Source organism: Cherax quadricarinatus, chromosome 36, assembly GCF_038502225.1.
Source record: "Cherax quadricarinatus isolate ZL_2023a chromosome 36, ASM3850222v1, whole genome shotgun sequence".
Classification (NCBI taxonomy): Eukaryota; Metazoa; Arthropoda; class Malacostraca; order Decapoda; family Parastacidae; genus Cherax; species Cherax quadricarinatus.
This window is the reverse complement of record NC_091327.1, coordinates 27,559,736-27,586,318: the sequence shown is the minus strand read 5'-3', so window position 1 is coordinate 27,586,318 and position 26,583 is coordinate 27,559,736. Positions and strand designations below refer to the sequence as shown.

The following is a 26,583-nucleotide window of genomic DNA, read 5'->3' as shown; positions in this document are numbered from 1 at the left end:
TTCTCAGTGCGTCATCAGGAGCTGTGCAATGTTGCAAGGGAGCAACCAAAGCAGGGAGGTCCCAGAGTAGCGTAGGTGTCACTGGCCACGGTTACCCTTAGACTGGGTTAGCGGTCGGTGCCAACCCCACTATACCATTATCCTCCCACTACCCATATGGGGTAGGAGGGTTTCTGAGATGTCAAGTAGGAAATTATAAGATATAAAAAACCAGCCACAAGCTTTTCCTAATCGTTTATAACAGGTCAATAAAGATACCCAAGAGTTGCACATGTGTCTAATTTATCATATATATATATATATATATATATATATATATATATATATATATATATATATATATATATATATATATATATATATATATATATATATATATATATATATATTATTTCTGACACCTGACTGGACGACTTGCCTGAAGAATGGGCTCTTCTTCCCCGGTGGCGTGTCGTTTCTGCTGTTGTTGGCTTCCTCCTGAAGGTGACCACAACGGTGAGGCTTCGGCGTCGGCCTGGGCATCAACGACCTCTTCGCCAGTTTTGGGTACTTCTGGTACTGAACAACGAAAATTAATTTGAATACAACACTGAACTCATGGGCTGAACTGTTAACCCACATCCTGTTCATTTCGGAGCTCAGCCTTCTCTAAAGTATACACCCTTGGATGTCACTCACAATCGTCAACTAACACACAGGTACGTAGTTACTGCAAGGTAAACAGGATCAACAGTTGTAGGGGAAACATGACATTTGGCTCTACCTGCCACAAGGGTAAACTCTTGCCCTGCTGTTGTGAGAGGAAGGCTCTACCGCTAAGCTACGAGTTTCTTTTCATAATTTTTGACTGTGGTAGGAAGAAGTTAGGAAAAGAGATTATTGTTGTGTGATGGGAAAGCAAGAGAAAAGAGAGTTGGTGGTGATGATGAAAATGTAGGAAGATAAGGATGGTGGCTGTGGGTGTAGTGATGGTAAAGGCGGAATGGTAAACGGAATGATGATGGGCTTGATTAGTAATTGTCTTAGCTAGAGTGTTGCTTATGGCACTACGATTTTACCGTCGAAGCGGCAAGTTTTTGGTGCACTCCCGAATACAAAAACATATGGATACACCAAAGGATTAGCAGAATACTTATGTATATATTTACAATTCATATTTAATGTGATAAAAGAGTTTAGGACATTTACTTAAAATGCCCGGTATCTTACGCTCTTTACTGCAAAATGTTTTGCCTGCACAACAATCTTCTTCAGACTAGTACAAACAAATATAATGCTGAAGAGATTACAAGACGTAGATTTGACTTGATCAGTCCGTCAGATTTTGTATGTGGTCATTCCCTCAAGTGTTAGCTGGTAGGTTGTTTACAGTAATAAAGTCTGATTTATCCACTCTCTGTGGTCCTGCGCTGTGCTGGACATGAGTATGATCTGTCTTCATATTAGGGGATAAGGAAGTAAAGAATTTGCCTACATTAGCTTCCAAAAAATATATCTACCTTTACGTTTTGTACTTTAAGACTATTGAATAGGAAAAGAAAACTAACAGTAACTATGTACAATACTGTTTAATAAACGAAAGTTTGAGCCTAGCCACCTTAGGTTCTCTCAAAGCTCTTCAGACGAGTTACGCAGACTCACCTTGGCAACAAACCATTCCTCATGCTCTTGCAGAATACCAGAGAGGTCAACACTATCACACACGGAGAACTGTTCAGTGTTCAGTCGAGCCTCCTGCACCAGGGTCTTGGCAGCATCACTGTACCTGAAGATAACCCGGGGATATAAAGATACAATCTCCGTCAGGAAAAACAGCAGGAACAGCAGCCACCATCATTTTGTATTCAGGGAAGGTTCTCGCCCTAAACGGGGTGCTTCATGAGAATGGTCGCCACATTGTGAGGTAAAGAGGAAACGCTTTCGTAGCTCAAGCTGAGAATCAGTAAACACTTTTGCAACAACGAGAGAGAAAAATGCGGATAAATTTTTTCTTCAACTGGGAATGCTAAAAATATTGTCGTTGAATTGTTTATTATTTTAACCTACAATGTTCATGACCAGGAAACTTAATCTTAGTCGACAGGGCGGTTACACATTCTTGCGTCACTATAATACTTTAAAGTCTGATGAAAATCAGTCATATTCGCTGCAAAGTCGAACTCATAATTTGCTGAAAAATATATAAAGATCCATTTACATGTATCAGTATCAAAGTCGCTGCTCCAATAAAAAGTCTTTTGTTTTTAAGTGTTTAATTGAACTTGGATTTGGTTTTGGTATATTATAATCAATGACCCAGTGTAAAATCACACAGGCAAACATTTTTCGGCAATCTTCCCATTATTGTACGACACTCGCGGTATGTATGTCACATCGTACCGCGAGTACAACGTAAGATAATCATATATAATGCAGTTCATCCCGAAATAATTCAAAAAAATATATATATTCATTGACTCCCTGTATTCACAGTTTTACGATCTGTTTAAAACGAACTAACAGGTCGCAGACATCCTGAGAAGAAATGAGATGGAACCAAAAATATGTTTGGTAATGTCTATATTTACCGGCGCATTGCTGGAAGTCACAACGCAAGAATTTCCTTTCATTCCTTCTCTTTTCGTTTCCCGGTTCTTCTGTTTGCTCTTTTCGCGTTTATCTTTCTTATAACTTTGCGTTTTGACGTTTATCTTTCCTGGTTCCTTACAATAGCTCTGTGTTAGTCTTTTCTTTCAATAACGAGATGAAACAGCTCAACGAGGTTACTGCGTTCAAATTTACACGTGTGATGGGTGATACCACGCATACTAGCTCTTGTTAAGATGTCGTGTTTACTACCTTACAACGACAAGATTACATGCAAAAATGCTAATTACCATCCTCAACAGGCTCCAGAAATAATACTATAAAAAGACAGATATATAAATATATAAAATAAAATCAATCTTTATAGATCTTCGTGTTATATATATATATATGTCGTGCCAAATAGGTAAAACTGGTCAATTAGTAAGAACTCATTTAAAATTATGTCCTTTCTAAAATTTTCTCTTATACCTTTAAAGATAGATTTTTTTTTCATTTATGGTAATGTAAAAATTAATAATTTGGTACCAAAAGAACCTTCGAAAACTTACCTAGCCTTATTATAACAAGCGCAATTTAATTTAGCCTAATCCAACTAAATATATTTTAGATAATTTTACAATAATTTAATAATAAACAAACACAATGAAATATATTCTTTTTGTTTGGTTCAGAATGATTTTTGCAAAATTATTGCATACATAAATTTTCGCTTGCCTTATTCGGCAAGAAGAGCGTTGCTATTTAAGCCAGTTTTACCTATTCATCACATTATATATATATATATATATATATATATATATATATATATATATATATATATATATATATATATATATATATATATATATATATATATATATATATATATATATATATATATATATATATATATATATATATATATATATATATATATACAGAAAACAACCATATGTTTGAAGAAACAGTCAAATAACGTGGTTGGAATATGTGACAGTCAAACCATACTTTCCAAAGTAGGGGTTATTTGGGTATATATACTCTGTAACCCTAAACTCGGACATACAGAAATCGGAATGTATCTGAGAAAGTGCAGCTCATAACATGGAACGTTACGACCCAAGTTTAATCCCTTGATGCGGTTGCTGCCTACCAGCTCAACCAGCACGCAACTTGTGCTTACATTTGCCACTGACACACACGAAGCCAAGAGCAATGGCGTGCAGACACATTCTCGTCGTTCAGGGTCATGGCAGGTGGTTAGTTTTGCAACCCAGACAGAAGGATTAACGGAGGAAGGAGGAATATCGAGCAGGAAATTCATGAAATATTTAAATTTTTATGACTGATCCTGTTTTTCTTTTGCTTAATTTGATGTAAATTTATATCTTAAAAGTATAAGTATATAGAGTTACTGGATATCTATTTTATATCTCCTGATGTGTACTTGAAAGTCAGATTGCATATTGCAGTTCCCTAAGCAACAGGATTTATTAAGATTGATGGATCATACCTGGTGGCACAATTATTAGGCAGAAGAGAGAGACATAGGTGTTAACTGATGATTGCTCATTAAAATTAGTTTAGTCATGATTTTAACTTTCAGTGTTAAATGGGCATTTCGTTTTATTTTTCTTTCTGCAGTGTATGTCGTTGTTTATTCCCTCATATAGATCGCTAATGCAGAGAACGAATTGCAGAGGCCGCAACAATAACACCCATGCAATGTAACTTGTGATTGACCGCATTGTGATTTTTCACCAAGTATATAAGGACTTTGTTGCTTGTTAGCCAACCACTTTCCTTAATTTTTCTATACGGCACTCCATGAAAAATATTATGGTAGTCAGAATAAGCACCATAACAAGTTATAGAAAAGCCAATCAATTTCTTAGGGAGAAACGACCCCATCGTTATGTTCAGAATGATTCTTGCGAAATTACTGGATACACAAATTTTTGCTTAGCTTATTCGGCAAGAAGAATGCTGCTATTTAAGCCAAGATCGCAAGTTTTACCTATCCGGTATAGTATATACAGTATATATATATATATATATATATATATATATATATATATATATATATATATATATATATATATATATATATATATATATATATATATATTAGTGTAACTTTAATGTTCCTGGAAGTTATTTTTTGCGTATTGTGTCAAGTTACTGTGTTCTGGGATAACTAGCATGATCGCACGCCTGGTGGTAAATATATACCGCCTTTAATTATAGATGATTACAAGGAATTATACTTAGTTTTGAAGTTGTTGTTTTTTTCATTTCACAATATATATGTTTTTCTTGAGTGCCTTGAATTTTTGCATTGACTCTTCAGAAAATTATTTAGCCATATTATAAGTAAGTTTGCCTGACTTACGGCCTGCCCTTCTGATTGACTGAAAGACTCACTGACAAGATGAAAGACAGACTGACTGTAAGAGAAAGTGACAATAAGCTGACTGCAAGACTGACTTACTGTTATACTGACAGACTAACAGACAGAAACAGGCATAAGCTACCTGTTGACGTAAGTGAAACATATTCGTCGAGTACTAAACTAAGAGCAAATAATACCAAACACCTGAAGTTTGCAGTGAACATATGAACAATGTTCACTGTTAATCGCATATGCGCGAGCAAAGTGTTTACTGTCATACACGGCAAACATTTTGTAAGCAACTGGAGACTGCTCGTAAAAAACTTAAGAGCAAACGTGTGTGTATAGTTGCAGGGGTCGAGTCCAGCTCCTGGCCCCTTTTCTTCTCTGGTCGTTGGGTTTAGCGCTTGGTTTTTGATTATGATAATAATAATAGACTTTGCTGGTCGCTACAAGATCCACTCTCTCGGCTTCAACAGCCTCATTGTGTGTGTGTGTGTGTGTGTGTGTGTGTGTGTGTGTGTGTGTGTGTGTGTGTACTCACCTGTTTGAGGTTGCAGGGGTCGAGACTCAGCTCCTGGCCCCGTCTCTTCATCGGTCGCTACTAGGTCCTCTCTCTCCCTGCTCCATGAGCTTTATCATACCTCGTCTGTTTATGGTTCCTGCCTCCACTACATCACTTGCTAGACTATTCCACTTCCTGACAACTCTATGACTGAAGAAATATTTCCTAACATCCCTCTGACTCATCTGAGTCTTCAACTTCCAGTTGTGACCCCTTGTTTCTGTGTCCCCTCTCTGAAACATCTTGTGTGTGTGTGTGTGTATGTGTGTGTGTGTGTGTGTGTGTGTGTGTGTGTGTGTGTGTGTGTGTGTGTGTGTATGTGTATATGTATATAAAGGGGTACTTACCCCTCCTGGTCGAGGTAGTGGTGAACCAGGATGATGAGAGACTTGCGACGGATTTCTGCTCGTTTGTCAGCCTGAAATGAGAAGAAGAGGATGAGGTAAGGCAGAGACGTGAGGAAGAGGTGGAGTAACGGCGAGAAGAGAAGGGTAAAGGAATTAAGAAAAAGAAGGAATTAAAGGGGGGAGGGAAACGTGAGGAAGAGGATTAGGGCGTGGAGAAAAGTAAAGAGGAGGGGGTGAGGGAAGAGGTTGAGTGGGAAGAAGTGAGGAAGAGGTTGAGGGAGTGGGAAGAAGTACGGAAGGGATAAGAGAGGAAGAAGACAATACAGGAAGGAGGGTAGTAAGGGAAAGAAGGAGGAAGTAATGGGTGGGAAGAATAAACAGTTGTAGAAGATTAGATGGGACGTGAGGGATGGAGGGTGGAAAAGGAAATGAGTAAAATGAAAAATAAGGCAGGGAAGGAAGGTAAATTAAGTGAGTAAGGTGGAGGAGAAGATAAAAAAAACAAATCATTATTAACAATGTAATGAAAAAATTATATATATATATATATATATATATATATATATATATATATATATATATATAATTATATATATATATATATATATAAACACAGACTTAGAGGCCGTCTGTATGAGCTATTATTATATTTTATTATTATTATTATTATTATTATTATTATTATTATTATTATTATTATTATTATTGTTATTATTGTACATTATTATACGTTGTGTTGATAATAATCTGCGATAACACTTTCTACGTATAAGACATGGAGGAGTGTTTAGGAAGTGCTAAATATTTCAAATGATTACTGTGTGTGTGTGTGTGTGCTTGTGTGTGTATGTTTTTACCAAGTTGAATTCGGGTACCGAGTCTCACCTGCTGGCTCGGCCTCGTAATTATCAATTAACTGGAGTCTCTGGCCTCTTGAGCTCTCTCAAGCCCACGCCTGAAAATGTCTATGGTGTTCGCCTTCATCTCCTCCTCATCATCATCATTCAGGACATTTCACATTTTGAAACCGTAAGGTTGGTGAAGAGAGCGAAACGAGGTAAGAGATGCTGGAAGCCTACTTTATACACTGCACCAGGACTAGTTACGATCCCTCCCCATGGATTAGGATCCACCAACATTAAACTCATACAGTAACTACCCGAGGAGGAGCTTGAGAGCTGAAGTTCGTCTCCCGGGGGGCGTTGACCCCCGAAACACCCTTCAGGTATACTCCTGGTGTTCAAACACATAGACACTCTTCCTCTCCACTACAACTAACTACAGTCACATAGCCATCAACACTACTGAATGTCGCTTGTTACGCGAATGACGTGTGGAGAAAGTGAAAGAATCGTGTGTGAAACAGAAAAGGCTTGAAATACTCACGGGCGACACATGGAAAATGAGAAATATTCGCAGGGAGGAAACAGAAAAGGAGTCAAAATATTAGTACGTGAAACACGGACAGCGTGAAAATATTCACTAGTGGTAGTAGCTTGGGGCGTGTCAAGTCAGCTCTAGCATTATATGCTAGTGTAGATGACTGGTACTCATCTGAACGGGGAAGTGAGGGAGTGTAGCAACGTGGGCTTGTAGAGGTGAAATAGGGGTGGCAAAGTGGGGTGATGGTGGTGTGGGCTAGTGGTGGCGTGGGTGTGGGTGGGGGCTCGTATGAGCGTCTAATCGAACTGAATCGAGTGCCTGTGAGTGAGCGACGTGAGGGTTGTGCGCCTTCTTGCTTGACGGTGAGGAAAGAGAAATTGTTGTAGGTCACCTGCCCTCTTGAAGGTGTCAGATGGTCGTCGTGGGTCAGATAACTTTTTAAAGGTGCTATGGGCCGTCTTGGGTTAGATTCGTTCTTTAAGGTTTTAAGGTCTGTGGTTATTCACCTTCTTGTAGGTGTTGGGGTGAGTCGTTGGGGGTCATGTATCACCTTGAAGGTGTTAGGGTCGTCGAAGGTCAGGTATCATTTTTGAAGGCATCGTCGGAGGTGGTGAGGAGTTGGGTGCCTTGTGTGGGTAGATGGATCGTTCTCAATTGAATAATCAATTAAAAGGGAAACACACCTGACTCGCTGCAGGCTTCAAAGCAGGTAGCACGTGCCCTTCACCGTTAGCACGAACACCAGGGAGGCGCGCACGCCCACCAGCGCCCCCACCAACACCACTAGCGCCCACCACACCACTAGCGTCCCTGTCACCCACGCCACCACTTCCACCACCGCCACCAGGGTGCGGGCAGGGAGGAAGGGAAGGGAAGTTGCTGGAGGGAAATTTTCCCGTTTCTGAGGGCTGGAGGGATTATTATATTGGGATATTTAGTTTAATGTACCGACCACCCCCAGGAGAGAGGAAGGCTTGTTTTGTTATATTTTTAAATCATTCTGAAAGTGATAAATTTCTCCCTCTCTCTTTTTCACACACACGCACGCACACACACACACACACACACACACACACACACACACACACACACACACACTCACACACACACACACACACACACACACACACACACACACACACACACACATGCATACATCTTTCTCTCACACATACACTACTCACCAGCTCCTTGGCTTGGCTCGCTGCCCGTAAGGACTGCAGGGATAAGTGATTGGATGTCATCACGCATCTGAAAAGTCGAAAGGGCAATTATAATCAAATAAGAATTAAGACATTTGCACTGCACTAATTATAAATAAACTGGGCTTCATGGGTCTCTAAGCACGTTTCGAATATTATTTAATGTGCGAACTTCTACTCACGTTTCGCACATTAAATAAGACTATCCGTATACCAAAGGATTCTGACTTCATCGTCCATTTTCTCCTGTCGAGGCTTGTTTGGTTTTCTTAGATTTCTACGCAAATGTTTCCAACATTGTGGTGATTCTTCGTATTTACAGATGCAGTGGCAAACGTAGTTTACGGTATTTCAGACGATGCTACTGTAGATGAGGGGGAAGGGGAACGTAGCTCCTGTAGGCCAGCCGATGATAGATGCAGCGGCAAACGTAGTTACGGCAGTTTAGTCGATACTAGATGCGGTAGCGAGTGCAGCCCCTGTAGACCAACTGATGCTGGATGCAGTGGAAGTATTGCTCCAATAGAGCAGCCGATTCTTAACCAGAGTTATCACAGACACTCGCGTCAGGAGACACATCCCTCTCTCCTGACAAGCCAATACCACCATTAGCAGTTCCAAGTGCTATCTCTGGCAACTGGACCAGTTCAGGAACCGCTACGGGACAATGACACTCGGAATCTACAACTGTTATTCTTCAGAACAATCCATATGGGGATGGAAATCTTTTGCTCTGGATCTTTCACACTCCCGTGCGTCATCAGGAGCTATACAATCTTGCAAGGCTAACAACAGACAGGAGGGAAAATTCTCAGGGCTTCCACTGATACCTTCTGCCTTGCCTCGGAGAATTTCCCCTCCTGTCTGCTGCTGTCTTGAAACATTGCATAGCTTCTGACGACGCACGAGAGTACGAAAGATCCAGAGCTAAAGATTTCAATTCCATCTGGCTTGTTCTGCGTTGTTAAGATCGTCTGCGATTGATCTGGTATTCTGTTTACTACCTCTACTTATAAAATCTCAAATATAATTATTTTTATATTTACAAAATAATTGAAAAGCGAGAAACCACAATGACAGAAGCACAACGCAAGCGAAATATATCTAATACTTCGGCCTCAGGGAACCACTTTAAATCAGGTATGAAACAGCAGTCATGCGCTCGGACCTCAGTGAGAGACTTCAAACTCCGATTTCGGACTCTCGAATGTCTTGATGATACTCTTTTCTTTACTCGTGTAAAATATTAATTATATACCAAAGTGACAAATATATTAGATGATATGAAGCTTAGGGATGACTTTTTCATTTTAATATAACACTGAGGAGAAATAATAGATAACGTAAGATTTGATAGGTATTAAAGTCTGCTCCTTGTAGTTATGAAGGAGTGTGATCCTTGCACTAGGTGTCTTATCATAGTGTAAGGGGACACATTTATGCGTAACTGGTGAGATATTCATATACTGTAGTAAATTATCTCATAACAATAGAGTTATGTTCCCGAAAACTGTGTTTCACGTGAAATCCGTGTTAAGTGAAAAACTCATTAGAAAAATAGTTAAATTCCTTATTAGAACTCCAAGAAAGCCAAAGAAGTTTTTGAAAAGATAGGATAAAAAAACCTAAAGAAACAACTTTATACTATTATAAAAAAATTATGGTTTTATTGCATATTAATATGCATGTATGTGGAGAGGGTTAATATGATCCTGTACATTACGTTTAGATACTCGTCGCAGGTAGTATCCGCTACCATCACCACTATCGGCTACTATAACCACCATCAGCTACCATCACCACAATCGGCTACTATAACCACCATCAGCTACCATCACCACTATCGGCTACTATAACCACCATCAGCTACCATCACCACTATTGGCTACCATTACCACTATGAGCTTCCTCAGCATATCAACATCGGTACAAATAATCAACATTCTCTCATTAAATTTTATCAAACATATTGGAACTAGCCTCACTTATAATTTACTAACAATGAATGCATTTGGGAAAGCAATAACCAAAATGGTGATATCAGAAATGGTGTGGGAGGTGGTTGTTGTAGGTAATTAAGGGCTCCAGTGGGCTGAGCCGAATGAAACCTTGTTCCAGTAGAGTGGATGGCTATAAACTGTCTGTAAATACTGCAAGAATATGTAAATGACTGTTAAAGGCAAGAGAATGTATAAATACAGTGTAATTACTGGTTATTAGCCTTTACCTCTTTCTGCCTTCACTACACACCTCTAATATTTGGATTTTCTTGGAAACTGTCAGTCTCAACCTTAATTTTCTAATTGGGAGCACTTGAATTACTAGGATTGTTCTCATGTGTTTAGGTTAATATCCACTAACGAGATAGAGATAAAAAGGTCGAAAATCGATTGAATAACAAACAGCTAAGTACTGGATGCGTTGATAAAGCGACACTTGTGCAACATCTGGGAATCTTTATTCTGGAAACGTTTCGCCAGCCAGTGGCTTCTTCAGCCCAATACAAAGAAAGATGGAAGACGAGGAGGAGTTTGAGGTGTTCAGACCATCAATCTTGATAGATTGGACACATCGACTCCAGCAGACTCAGAGATTGATTACCTCAAACTCCTCCTCATCTTCCACCTTTCTCTACATCGGACTGAAGAAGCCACTAGTTGGCGAAATGTTTCCAGACTAATGATACACAAATGTTGCACAAGTGTCTCATTTATCAACTTGTCGGTTTTCTAAATAATTTACCCACAACACACTGGATGGGTACACACGACGGTGTGGGTACTCACTGACGGCACATGCTGAGACTAGGTCTCTCCCTGAAAACAATGGCTACACCTGTAGGCTCCCTGGGGGTACGCAACGAATATACTGTTTTCCACTGGGTGTTCTAACGGTAACTGGCGTGAAACGTGAGCTGAGGATTATTTTTTTCAACTTTACGGCATGCTACGGCGGGCAATGCTGGGTTTTCACGCATGCAACGTTATTAAGGAAAGTAAAATTTAATGTGTGTTTTATTCATAATGTTCTACGTGAACGCATGTTACGTGATAGTTTACAATATAATGATTGCTATACTTTGTCTGGTGCTGAAACTGTGTGGGTTATGCAACATATGGATTAGCAGAGGCTCGATCCTTCATCATCAAACTCCAAGAGACGTTACTTAACTATTTTTTCCTGGTTGTTCTTTGAGATATTGTTATTATTATTATTATTATTATTATTATTATTATTATTATTATTATTATTATTATTATTTATTATTATTATTATTATTATTATTATTATTATTCCTAAGAACTAAACCCGCAATGGTCATGAGGCGCCTGGATAATGGGAGGTAATTAGAGTTGAGTCAAGGTACGAAAGAGTAGCTGAAATTCCTTAACTCAAGAACTGTTCAACATGAAGGTCCTTCACTAAAGGATCTCGGAGAAAGAAGCGCCTGCAACACGCAACCTTTGTTCTGAGTCGTTAAAGACAACAACAACAAAAAGTATTACTGACACGATTCTGAGATTTATACTATGAGTCTGCGTCCACTAACAACTTTATTTGACCTATTTAGTGTTTCTTCTTAACAGGTTAACAGAGTGGTTCTCGTTATAAGGTTAGCTTAGTGTTTCTCGTTAGCAGGTTAATCTAGCGTTTCTTATTAGCAGGATAACCAATATAGTGTTTTTTGTTAGCACAGTAACGAGAGGTATGCGTATTTCGCCTTTAATCAAGCTCAGAGCAAGACGCTTTTGTTTTGCTGTTTAGCGACGAGCGAACTTAATTACATTCCTTTACACACTGTAAGTTTGCGCCTTGCAGAGAGCCTCAGCTTGCCGGACAGACAGACGTGTTCAGTTACAAACGGGCGACTCTGGTTTTATTGTGCTCTCTTTGATGTAAGAGGAAGGATATAGCAGTATGTCACATAGTTTAAATTTGCTGTAGAGACATTGTGTTAGGTGGAATATATATTTATTGCCGATGTTGAAATGACTGGATAAGAAATATTATCATATGTCAGTTCATTACAAAGTTCAGGCCTATTCTATGCTGCAGTTCTGCAGGGCATCGACCCACAATATTCGGCTAATACCCAGGTACCTTCTCCTGTGTTATATAGCAAGATAGTAGTTGGTTTAGTTTAGCTGCTGTAATAAGAGTAATTGGTATAGCCTGCTAAAACCTATGTAGGATTCAGAATAAATGAAGAACCTCGCCTGGTTTATACAGTGAACGATATAGGCATTGACCTAGTTTGATTCTGGCAAGTGATCTCGTTTAGGTATTTCGGTGAACGACATTTTCTGTGACCTCAAATGGTTCTTACGGTGAACGACAAAAGCATTGACCTCACTTAAGTTTCACAGGCCCTTCTGGCTCAAACCAGAATTATTCAGCGTTTTAAACTCGTTTTATTGTGAGACTTCATGACCATTCTTTACCAATTTTTGTCGCTTGTTTGAGTTGTTCTTCAGGTCCGATCTGCCTCAGCTTGTATACAGTGATAATGTTAAGAAACCCCATGAAACTTTAAATCCTGGAGGTAACTCTTCACTAATGGGTCCTGATTAACCAAAATTTAAAGGTCTTCAGTACAATTCTTGAGCCAACAATTGCTGATATTATTTTGCAATATTCTTTGTAACTGTTTCCTATTGCTGTTACGTTAGTCTTCTAACTCTTGACTATAAGTTGTTCCTCACTTTTCACGTTTTGTACAGTAGTTAAGACAGTCTTCAGTAGCTGGACACAGCTGACAATTTCCTGCTAACGATGTTCCATCTACATAACTGGCGTAATAAAGTTGGTAGAATTACCGACAATATGTAAAGTAAAAGGACACAAGTGCAACTAATGTGACATTTATTGTGGTAACGTTTCGCTCTCCAGGAGCTTTATCAAGCCATTGGTAATGGCTTGATAAAGCTCCTGGAGAGCGAAACGTTACCACAATAAATGTCACATTAGTTGCACTTGTGTCCTTTTACTTTACATAACTGGCGTTAACAATCGAGAAACCAGAAGAGAAATCCTGAGAAATATGACTTCGGGTCGTTACGATGATAACCCAGACAAAGCAGACCGTGGTAAATGTAATGTGCGAATATGCTTGTAATCTAGAATTTATTGTCCTAATTTTACACAAGCCTGTAACGCATGCTAGGAACCTTTTATCCAAGACATTCTTATATGATTCTCCTTCTAATATATGGGTTCTGCTTCTAATATATGGGTTCTGATTCTAATATATGGGTTCTGATTCTAATATATGTGTTCTGCTTCTAATATGTGGGTTCTGCTTCCAATATATGGGTTCTGCGTGTAATATATGGGTTCTGCTTCTAATATATGGGTTCTTCTAATATATTGGTTCTGCTTCTAATATACGGGTTCTGCTTCTAATATATGTGTTCTGCTTCTAATATATGGACTCTGCTTCTAATATATGGGTTCTGTTTCTAATATATGCGCTCTGCTTCTAATATATGTGTTCTGCTTCTAATATATGGGTTCTGCTTCTAATATATTGGTTCTGCTTCTAATATATTGGTTCCTGCTAGTAACATAGCCACTGTTTCTAATATGCGTTCTGCGTAATATAATTTCCGTTTTATATTAATAATCTGCTCCGCATATTACGGTTTTTTTTTTTTTTAAATGTGGGAATACAGCTAACATTTTTTCCATCAAATTAATTTTTTTTAAATATATCTTGCGTCATAAAAGAACCATTATTATTTATTTCAATTTGAAATTAAATTTTAGTGTTTTTATTTGTGAGAAGTGATTAATTTTTATCTCTTAATTACTACCCAATTTGTGTATGTGTTTTTATCAATAGACATGTAGGACAAGTTTCACTGGGATCACGTTTCGCTCAGAGTAGAGCTTATTAAGTCATAAAGCTCTACCTGAGAGAAATGTAGTGGTAATAAAAACTGTTTCCCTCATTTTGTCATTATAACTGTATCTATTCTTATTATTTTTCTTAATCAGCTTTTACCGATAAATTATAACCTACATAAATTATAACAACGTTGACATTCGACTCATCTTCTTTTCTTTACATCCTCGCTGGTTGTCTCCTATTTTTCATATTCGCATCATTTTCTTTCCGTTCTTCTTATAAGCCACAGTACTGCCTTCCTCTTATTTTTATTTTATTTTCTCATATCATTTATTATTTACATATTAACACATCGGCCGTCTCCCACCAAGGTAGGGTGGCCCGAAAAAGAAAAACTTCCATCATCATTCATTCCATCACCGTCTTACACTACAGTTATAAAATTGCAACATTAACACCCCTCCTTCAGAGTGCAGACACTGTACTTTCCATCTCCAGGACTCAAGTCCGGTCTGCCGGACATCAAGCTCTTCCTGTTTATCTTCCTTGTCTCTCCTTCCCTTCCTATTACATTACTATCTTTCCGTTCGTCTCTCGCTTTCTGGTTCCGTAACTCGCTTCAGAAAGTGAATTTGGCCTTAAACATCCTTGATAGCATGACCAGACGCCTGTGTATTATTCAAGATTAATAGGTTATTCAGGTTGACAGACACTGTGTGTGTGTGTGTGTGTGTGTGTGTGTGTGTGTGTGTGTGTGTGTGTGTGTGTGTGTGTGTGTGTGTGTGTGTGTGTGTGTGTGTGTGTGTGTGTGTGTGAGTGAGCGAATTACGTGAAGATACACCATTTTTTTATTATTCACACAGTTTCATATTTTTTTTTCAGCATTGCTCATAAAATATTGGAAGCTTTGCCAGAATGCCGTCAGAAAAATAAAGCTTGTGCGACGCTGACATTTTCAGACAACAAATATCATCTTTTTCTAAGAATATGTGTGGATAATTCTTACGGAATGCGAAGGAAAAAGAATGGAGGGAGTTGAGAGGAATGGTTATGGTGTAAAGGCGTAAGAGAGGTAGGTAGCAAAAGAAGGGAATTGAAGTATATTGCTATGGAGTGTGGACTGGAGAATATTTAGATAAAAATCTGTAGGGAAGAGATATTGAAAAGGGCATAGAAAGAGACGTAAAAGGGACAGAGAGTGTGAAAAAGGGATAAAGATAGAAATGTAAAGGTATAAAGGCAAAGAAGACAAAAGAGAGTGCAAAAATTATAGGGGAATAAGTCTGTTGAGTATACCTGGTAAAGTGTATGATAGAGTTATTATTGAAAGAATTAAGAATAAGACGGAGAGTAGGATAGCTGATGAACAAGGAGGCTTTAGGAAAGGTAGGGGGTGTGTGGACCAAGTGTTTACAGTGAAACATATAGGTGAACAGTGTTTAGATAAGGCTAAAGAGGTTTTTGTGGCATTTATGGATTTAGAAAAGGCATATGACAAGGCGGATAGTGAGGTAATGTGGCAGATGTTGCAGGTGTATGGTGTAGGAGGTAGGTTACTGAAAGCAGTGAAGAGTTTTTACGAGGATAGTGAGGCTCAGGTTAGAGTATGTAGGAAAGAGGGAGATTATTTCCCAGTAAAAGTAGGCCTTAAACAAGGATGTGTGATGTCACCGTGGTTGTTCAATATATTTATAGATGGAGTTGTAAGAGAAGTGAATGCGAGGGTCCTGGCAAGAGGTGTGGAGTTAAAAGATAAAGAATTAAACACAAAGTGGGAGTTGTCGCAGTTGCTTTTTGCTGATGACACGGTGCTTTTGGGAGATTCTGAAGAGAAGTTGTAGAGGTTGGTGGATGAATTTCGTAGGGTATGTAAAAGGGTTAAATTAAAAGTGAATATAGGAAAGAGTAAGGCTATGAGGATAACAAAAAGATTAGGCGACGAAAGATTGGATATCAGATTGGAGGGAGAGAGTATGGAGGAGGTGAATGTATTCAGATATTTGGGAGAGGACGTGTCAGCAGGTGGGTCTATGAAAGATGAGGTGAATCATAGAATTGATGAGGAGGAAAAGGGTGAGCGGTGCACTTAGGAGTCTGTGGAGACAAAGAACTTTGTCCTTGGAAGCAAAGAGGGAAATGTATGAGAGTATAGTTTTACCAACACTCTTATATGGGTGTGAAGCATGGGTGATGAATGTTGCAGCGAGGAGAAGGCTGGAGGCTGTGGAGATATCATGTCTGAGGGAAATGTGTGGTGTGAATATAATGCAGAGAATTCGTAGTTTGGAAATTAGGAGGAGGTTCGGAATTACCAAAACTGTTGTCCAGATGGCTGAGGAAGGGTTGTTGAGATGGCTCGGACATGTAGAGAGAATGGAGCAAAAAAGAATGACTTCGAGAGGGAGGGAAGGCGGGGTAGGGGTCGGTCTAGGGATGGTTGGAGGGAGGGGGTAAAGGAGGTTTTGTGAGGCAGAGGCTTGGACTTCCAGCATGCATGCGTGAGCGTATTTAATAGGAGTGAATGGAGACAAATGGTTCTTAATACTTGACGTGCTGTTGGAGTGTGAGCAAAGTAACATTTATAAAAGGATTCACGGAAACCGGCAGGCCGGACTTGAGTTCTAGAGATGGGAAGGACATTGTCTGCACTCTGAAGGAGGGGCGTTAATGTTGCAGTTTTATAACTGTAGTGTAAAGCACAACTCTGGCAAGACAGTGATGGAGGGAATGATATATATATATATATATATATATATATATATATATATATATATATATATATATATATATATATATATATATATATGTATATATTTATTATCACACTGGCCGATTCCCACCAAGGCAGGGTGGCCCGAAAAAGAAAAACTTTCACCATCATTCATATATATATATATATATATATATATATATATATATATATATATATGTGTGTGTGTGTGTGTGTGTGTGTGTGTGTGTGTGTGTGTGTGTGTGTGTGTGTGTGTGTGTGTGTGTGTGTGTGTGTGTGTGTGTGTGTGCAGGAGACAAAGGTGTGTGAATGACAGGAGGGAAAGGGAAGAGCAAATCTGAATAGAATGCAAATGTAGAGGAACGACACATCAACTTAAAGTTAAAGAGAAAAAAGGAAAGGAAGAGACGAGAATGTTGAAAGAAGAAAAAGATATTTCGGAGAAGAGAATGGTAAAGAGGAAAGAATAAAAAAGACAGTTAGATAAAAGGAAGAGAGGGCAACGGGAAGAGGAATAGAAGACCGTGAGGAAAACGAGGAATTGGGCCCCTGGTGGAGGAAAAGAGGGTCTAATGGAAAAGGAAAGAGAGAGAGAGAGAGGTCACTAGGGGAGAAAGAGAGGGTCACGACGAGAGGAGGAACTCTGAAAGGATTCGTGGGCAGCTACTGGGAGAGACTTATTGATTCCTCAACGCAGTTATGATGGGACGACTTATGATACTCCATTAGAAGAGAGAGAGAGAGAGAAGGGAGGGACAGACAGACAGACAGACAGACAGACAAGGAGAGAGAGAGAGAGAAGGTGATCATTCACATGTTGCTGATTTTCACATATATTTATAATAACAATAACTGTGATATTAACATCCTCAGAAACCTCCGGCAGTAAGTACTACACAAGCTGCAAATTATACACTCTATATATTTAATTTATTAAGCACTGCAATATTTCCAATGTTGCTTCCTCCTGAAGCAACAGTGGAAATATTACATGAAGATAATTACAACATACGTAAGAATAATCCTAATATCAGCGATACTTGATTAAAAGGTAGAGATAATCGAGAAGATTCTAAGGAATAAAACAAGACTGATGCCGAAAAATCTTTATTGAAGACACGAACGCATGTATTTTACTTATAAACCTGTCGGTATTGTATAGAATTTATGTAAGATTAATACCGCAACTAAGAAAGGAAAACTGTGATCATCAGAGACTGCACGAACATACAGGTATGAAAGACCTAAGAAAATGAAGGAGTCATAGTCGCGATATGCAAAATACTTAGAGAAACAAAAAAGATAAATTCTTTTAACGCGAAAAGACACTAAACAAGGAACCCAGACAGACATTGAGCACAGATAAGGGTTTTGAAGATGTACATAGTGAGAATCTAGTCACTCTAGTGGATAGGTGGAGCACTGGCCAGGGAATAATGACGTTACGCAAAAACTAATCACGTTTCACATAAGATACAACCTCAGACTGCTTAAACCCACACCTTGTCAAGCACGTCAAGAAATTGGAGAAAGTGCAAAAGTTTGCAACAAAACTAGTCCCGGAGCTAAGGGGTATGTCATACGAGGAGAGGTTAAGGGAATTTAACCTGATGACACTAGAGGACAAGAGGGATAGGGAGGACATGATAACGACGTATAGAATACTGAGAGGAATTGACAGGGTGGACAGGGCTAGAATGTTTCAGCGATGGGACAGTTACAAGGGGACACAACTGGAAGTCGAAAACTCGGGTGAATCATAGGGATGATAGGAATTATTTCTTTAGCCTTAGAGTTGTCAGGAAGTGGAACAATCTGGAGAGTGAAGTAGTGGAGGCTTTAAGAATAGGCATGATAAGGCTTCTAGGGCGGGGAGAGAGTGACCTAATAGCGATTAGCTGTGATTCAACCTCTTCAACAACATAAAGGTGAGTACATGTAGGTGAGTACAGATCAAGTGTCTATCGATAAGCGTCTTTGACAACTGGTAGCTAACACAAACAAACGCACACACAAACACACACACACACACACATTCACAACAGGCCACTGTTTATCAACAAGTGCCTTTGACATCTGGTAACTAACACACACACACACAGCGTGTGCTCTCCACGTACTATAATACGAAACTGTACCTCTGTAGAGTTCTCGTCACGTAGTTGCACTTGAACACAATCGTCCTGGAATAGGTACAAATTTCTCACACGATACGCAAATAGCTTTTCACATTACTTACACAATTATCCACATTACGTACATGTAATCCGCCCAGAATACGAACGCAGCTTAGTTTCAGAGTTGTGGGCGATTATTAATAACTAGAATGAGAAAGCCAGGTAACGTGAGAAAGTTCGGTCTATGATCACGGTATCTACTGAGAAAAATGTGGTACTTGGATATCCTGGATCTCGCCTGTGACACAGACTTCTTCCGTCAAATACTGAGGCGATTTTTATACAGGAGACAGTGGAAGACTTGCAGAGGTTAGTGTATGCTTCTAAGTCCCTGAGTTTCGAAGAGTAGATAGATACTAAATCCTTCAGCCTTGATTGAAGGTGTTTAAACCCATAGCCTAGACTGAAGGTGTTCAGCTCCTTAACCTTGATAAAGGTGTTCGGGTCCTTAGCGTTGATTTTTCTAAAGCTTTAGATTCGATTGCAAATGGCTGTTGCATTTTGGTAATAAAGTAATCCAAGTGTTCCACCTGAGTATTATTCATTAACTACAAAGGTTTATTATAGCCCTTTAGGCTGCTTGTAATACGTAGTGCTCAGTGAAGGACGACGGGTATTGCCGACAACTATGATAGTGTAGGATGGCTGTTATTGCTGACAAGTACGTAAAGTGTAGAAAGGTAGGTATTGTCCATAGTGCAGATAATCCTCTCAGGAAAAGTTCTTCGATACTGGTGAAGGGCTCTTGATCTAATGAATTGGAGCTGTTCTCCCCTTCCTTGGATCAAGAGACCTTCAGCGTCATGGAACCTCAGTAAGCATCGCTTCTTGGGAGGAAGCTACACTCAGATTCGTGTAGTTGGTTTCGAGGGTCATCATCTCCGCGACCCGGTCAAAAGCCAGGAGAGATTTGCCGAAGACAAAAAGAAAATGTAACTTGTCTATCGATGCTGAGTAAATTAGTATTTGTTTAGATTTATTTCAACTGTTTCCTGAAACCGTGAATTGTAAATGTAAGTAAATGTAAGTAAACTTAGAGAGAGAGAGAGAGAGAGAGAGAGAGAGAGAGAGACAGACAGACAGACAGAGAGAGACAGAGAGACAGAGAGACAGAATGGGAGACAAAAGGAAGGAAAGAAGGGAAAGCGACGAGACCAGACGAGACAGAATCGATCCCCAGGATTGGTACCCTTATTCAACGCCAGTCAATATCAAACACTGACCCCAGGAAGAACACAAAGGCACAATACCGTGAGTGGAACAATACACAAATGACCCGCACATATGTCCAGGTCGGACCGAAACGTCCTCATAAAGTTTCTTTCTCCTCTGTGCGCGATGTTTGTGTACTGACTCCATTACATCAGATATAATAATCAAGGTTAACTGAACCAACAGAAAACGGGATAATTTCCAATCACCTCAACATTTGTATTTCCAGTATTTAAGAATTCTGGACAAATTCTGAACATTTATAAGAATAAGAACAGAACTGGGGGACGAAGATGGAGAATTAATACCCAAATAAATCATCCAGACATTTAAAGGAACATTAATTGCTTAACATTTGTAAAAATGTGACACAGACTGAAAGTAAGAAAGATCCTCGGCTCTGGTGCCGAGGATCGAAACCCGCTAACCAGTGTAGGTTTACCAATGTAATAAAAATTATAAATAATAAAACATACTCATGCGTTCAGGCGCGCGCACGCACACACACACACACACACACATACACACACACACACACACACACACACACGTTCAAGACTCTGTATACCGTTTAAGTCAGGTTCATATTGGAGTATGCAGCACCAGTTTGGAACCCACACCTGGTCAAACACTTCATGAAATTAGAGAAAGTGCAAAGGTCTGCAAAAACACTAGTTCCAGAGCTAAGGGTAATGTCCTACGAGGTAAGGTTAAAGGAAATCGGCCTCACGCCACTGGAGGACAGGAGGGTTACGGGGAGACATGATAGCGACATATAAAATAATGCGAGGAATTGACGAGGTGGACAGAGACAGGATGTTCTAGAGATGGGACACAGAAACAAGGGGTCACAATTGGAAGAAGAAGACGCGGAAGTATTTCTTCAGTCAGAGTTGTCAGGAAGTGGAATTGTCTGGAAAGTGACGTAGTGGAGGCAGGAACCATACAAAGTTTTAAGACGAAGTTTGATAAAGCTCATAGAGCAGGGAGAGAGTAGACCTATTGACGACGAGCAAAGAGGCGGGGGCAGGAGCTACGACTCGACCCTGCAACCACAAATAGGTGAGCAAGGGAGAGAGAGAGAGAGAGAGAGAGAGAGAGAGAGAGAGAGAGCAAACAAAATGTCTATCAACAAGTGCCTTTGACAAGTGGTAGCACACATGCGCGCACCCAGCCTTCAATAGAAAGAAATCCCTCTCTCTTTGGTTTGTTATCAAGAGACTACAAAGACTTGAGAGTTTAAGAGGAAGGGATTGTAAAATCGATGTTTGGTGCCAGTTTGTGCCTCCACACTGCTTGTCAACCTGCCAAACTGCCGAGTCTTAATGAAACACCCCGTAAGTTCAAATTACTTGTGTGTGCGTGTTACTTATGTGTGCTTGTTTATTGGTAAAAAAAATACGTTCGTGTGTGGGCATGTGTTTACGTGTAGTTGTGTGTGAATGTGTGTATGTGTGTGTGTGTGTGTGTGTGTGTGTGTGTGTGTACTCACCTAATTTTGGTTGCAGGGGTCGAGTGTGTGTGTGTGTGTGTGTTCAGTAGATGATGAGAACTGACGACAAATAAGTAATATGAACGCACTTATAAGAAAAGAAGTCTCTATTAGACAACGTCATGGCTGAAGGTGATCTTTTTCAAGCTTACTGTTTCGTGAAATATTGCCTATTAGTTTTGTCCTGTTAAAAGTACGTATCTTTGTATCACCCTAAATGCCTTCAGAGATCGTGTTTCAACCTCCATCTCTTACACTTCAATTACTTGGTACAGTTGATTCCTGGACTCTTGAGATCTACTATAAACACTTTCCAGTTCACAGTCCTTACCCTGGCAAAAGTCCTTCAAACATTCCTGTGGCTCATCTGGGTTTTCACCTTTCTCTGCCGTAGCAAAAAGTTTGTCCTTGTCACTACGCCTGATCATTTTGTATCTACACTAAGTCTTAACTTCTCTAGTGACCTGAGTTTGTGCTCCTTCAGTTTTTCTCTTAGCTCGTGCCGCTTGCATACACAAATAAGTTAGTAACAAATCTATGAAATTTATCGAGGATCTTTGTTTATTTTTATAGGTGTGGGGTTCCAAGCTGGTGTTGCAAAGCATCTTAAATGATTTCCCGTGGCCTGGTGACTAAACCTTTCGCTTCACACGGGGAGAGTCCGGGTTCGATTCCCGGCGAGGGTAGAAACATTGGGCGTGTTTCATTACACCGGCTGTCTGTGTTCCTCATTAGTATAAAATGGGTACCTGGGTGTTAGTCGACTGGTGTGGGTCGCATCCTGGGACAAAACTGACCTAAGTTGCCCAAAATGCTATGCATAACAAGCGGCTTTCTATATAGTAGTATGTCATTGATATCAGCTAGGCCTGTATACCTTGTACATGTACTTGTAGAAATAAAGATATTGTATTATTATTATTATTATTATTATTATTATTATTATTATTATTATTATTATTATTATTATTATTATTATTATTATTATTATTGACTGTAGTCCTTCATTTGCTAGCTGTGCATGCGTCGCTGTGGTCGGCCGCCTTTCCCCGAACTCACATTCATTTATTTGCATTTTGGGGGTCAGGCTTCAGCAATCTGAGTGAATCCCTCATGAATTTTCTTCCTGTTATCTTTCGTTCGTATTCTTCTCATACGTTTCTTAATATCTGTAAGCTTCCACATGTCAGAGTCGAACACCTATGACAGAATAGTATTTTTCATAAATGGTATTGTTCTGCCTTATAATATATGTATGTGCCAGAATATCAAATGTATATACAAAAACACCTCTCTCTCTCTCTCTCTCTCTCTCTCTCTCTCTCTCTCTCTCTCTCTCTCTCTCTCTCTCTCTCTCTCTCTCTCTCTCTCTCTCTCTCTCTCTGTATGTATGTATGTATATTTGTATGTATGTACGAGTATCTATACTCAATGGCTACTTTGTTAAGTACACCTGTACATCTACTTGTTAATGCAAATATCTAGTCAGTCAGTCACGTGGCAGCACCTCAATTCCTGAAAGCATGCAGACATACTCAAGAGGTCCAGTTGTTGTTCAGACCGAATATCAGAATGAGGAAAAATGTGATCTAAGTAACTTTGACTGTGGAATGATTGTTGGTGCCAGACGGGGTAGTTTGAGTATCTTAGAAACTGTTGATCTCTTAGGATTTCCACGCACGAAAGTCTTTAGAGTTTACAGAATGATGCAAAAAACACAAAACATCCAGTGAGCTGGAGTTCTGTGAACGTAAACGCCTTGATAATGAGAGAGGTCAGAGAAGAATGGCCAGACAAGAAGGCGACAGTGACTCAAATAACGACGCTTTACAACAGTGGTATGCAGAAGATCATCTCTGAATGCACAGTTCTTCGAACCTTGAAGTGCATGGTACACAGCAGCAGAATACTAACCCTGGTTCCACTTTCAGCTAAGAACAGGTTATAGTGGACACAGATTCGCCAAAATTGAATAGTTGAAGATGGGAAAAGCATCGCTTGGTCTGATGAATTACGGTTTCTGCTACGATGCACAGATGCCAGGGTCAGAATTTGAATTAACCTGTGGGATGTAGTTGAACGGTATATTTGCAGCATTAGTGCGCAGCCGACAATTCTGCAACAACTGCATGATGTAATCATGTCAATATGGACCAGGATCTCTAAGGAATATTTGTTGAATCTATGCCACGAACATTTCAGGCTGTTTTGGAGGCAAAGAGGGGCCCTACCCAGTACTAGAAGGGTATACCTAATGAACTGGCCACTGGGTGCATATATATACTATGGATCCCACAATTTGCACCAGAGGTGGACCCCATCTATCTATCTATCTATCTATCTATCTATATATGTATATATATATATATATATATATATATATATATATATATATATATATATATATATATATATATATATATATATATATATATATATAAATATATATATATATATATATATATATATATATATATATATATATATATATATATATATATATATATATATATATATATATATATATATATATGTCGTGCCGAATATGTAAAACTGGTCAATTAGCAAGAACTCATTTAAAATTAAGTCCTTTCTAAAAAAATTTCTTGTACGTTTAAAGATATATTTTTTTCATTAATGTTAATGTAAAAAATTTTAATTTTGCTCCAAAAGAATCTTAGAAAACTTACCTAACCTTATTATAAAAAGAACAATTTATTTAAGCCTAACCCAACTAAATATAATTTTGATTTGTTTACAATAATTTAATACTAAACAAACACAATCAAATATATTGATTTTGGCGAAATTATTGCATACACAAATTTTCGCTTGTCCTATATGGCAAGATGAACGTTGATATTTAAGCCAAGATCGCAAATTCTGCCTATTCGGCACGATATATATATATATATATATATATATATATATATATATATATATATATATATATATATATATATATATATATATATATATATATATATATATATATATATATATATACGTATATATATAAGTCGAGAGAGAGAGAGAGTGTACAGGTATGATTTCATTGACTGTTGTGTTGTGACCTAAATATACCTGAGAATTTTCATGTGTGCACTCTGTGTTGAAACTTAAACTAGTGCCAGGTTTATTATACGAGCACATGAATTAAGCAAGTCAGGCAAGACTAGATTCTCATAGTGAAGAAATTGTAAATGCAACCCCTTCCCAGCAGACCGAAAATATTGCAAAAGTTATTAATGGAAAATTTCATACTGTCGTCCCCTCGGACGCCGGGTCACCTTAAGGTGGTAGTGTGGTTTGTGTGTGGATTACTCCGGCTTAAGCCACTCAGATCTTCTGCATTTAGCTTACGTATTCTGTATTTAGCTTACGTTCTGTATTTAGCTTACGTTAAGTTTTACTCCTTGGGATTATAGAATGAGTTACTGTTACTCATTTTCTCCCACTAATTGTAGTACTGAGGTGGTTCACCCCACCCACGAGGAACTGGACTGTCTTGTTGACCACCCAGTGGCTCATCGGTGACAGAAGTATTATTGGTGGTCACCTGTAGACCCAGAAGCTGTGACTGAAGGTGTGCACCTTTTGATGTTCGTAGTAGTTCTTCCTCGCCATTTACCAACTGAATGTTAGTTGCTCCTCAGGAACTCCCAGTCTTGATACGCAGTTTTGCTAAGCCTTGTTCTGTTAATTCTGGGCGAGTCATCCTGGCGCTTTGTGACAGGTAGGATGAGGTGTTGTCCCTATGATTTCTTTTTATTAGTCAGCTAGTAGTCTCTCATTTCTTCCCTTGTGCACTTTTGTTTTGCTTTTATTCTCTTTCACTGTACTTTATGTCTGTGGATGCACCAACACCCTTTACCTGGTTCCTCTACGAAGGTGGTTCCTGACTATCGCTGCACTAACATGGTTCACAGCAACTCACCGCCAGACTCACCTGGGCACCCAGTTGTTAGCCCTGACCCTGATACCACCCCCATTTTGGAGAACGACTCGGTAGACATCCCATTGGTAGACTGTTTCTGTAATGTACAGTATTTTTGGGGCAGGTTGTTTCCTCCTGACACGACAAGCTATTTGGTAATGGCTTTATTACCATTGCGGACACTACCTTTGTTAACTGTATTACTCGATTCAGTGGCTCAGTGGTGGCTTGTCGGCGCCTTTTTGAACCTGCCTTGGAGAACACTTTTACCAACTTCTACCAAGCCACCAAGAGTGAATTCAAGGCAGGCAACATGACAACTTCACGAGCTTCTAGATGAACAGTTTGAAGAGATTTTGCAGCCAAACATTCCCCAAATCTCAAAGGACACCCTGGTGATCAAGATTTCCAAACCTAGGCAAGTCACTGGTTTGTATGTCTTGTAAAGTCCGTATGGACGTGCTAGCATGGGCTGCGCAGTGGCCCAAAACTTTCATGCGGAATTGTGCTAGTACCCAGCCCACATTGGTGTTCCTGAAAATGAATGGGCAGATGCCATGGTAAAGACTGCTATAATGAGGTTCAGCTATAGCCGATTTCTTCCTTACAGTGAAGTCATTGGTTACACTCACGTCAATGAGAAGTAGTGAACTCTGGAGATGAGAAATAAACTATGCAGGGTTCAGCAGAACATGGGTGTTGGACTCTCCTCCTCCAACAAAAATCGTC

The 26,583-nt window shown here is 39.2% G+C and overlaps 1 protein-coding gene across 1 annotated transcript in view; it reads right to left on the bottom strand.

Moving 5' to 3' along the window:
- Window positions 1-26,583, bottom strand: part of LOC128691394 (katanin p60 ATPase-containing subunit A-like 2) — a 56,559-nt gene that overhangs the window by 25,227 nt on the left and 4,749 nt on the right. The window contains exons 2-5 of the mRNA XM_053780249.2: window positions 8,440-8,506; window positions 5,873-5,943; window positions 1,642-1,765; window positions 419-558 (exon numbers count right to left, since the gene is read on the bottom strand). Of these exons, the coding sequence (XP_053636224.1) occupies window positions 419-558; window positions 1,642-1,765; window positions 5,873-5,943; window positions 8,440-8,499 (395 nt within the window). The 5' untranslated portion in view covers window positions 8,500-8,506. The remainder of the gene's footprint in view (window positions 1-418; window positions 559-1,641; window positions 1,766-5,872; window positions 5,944-8,439; window positions 8,507-26,583) is intronic.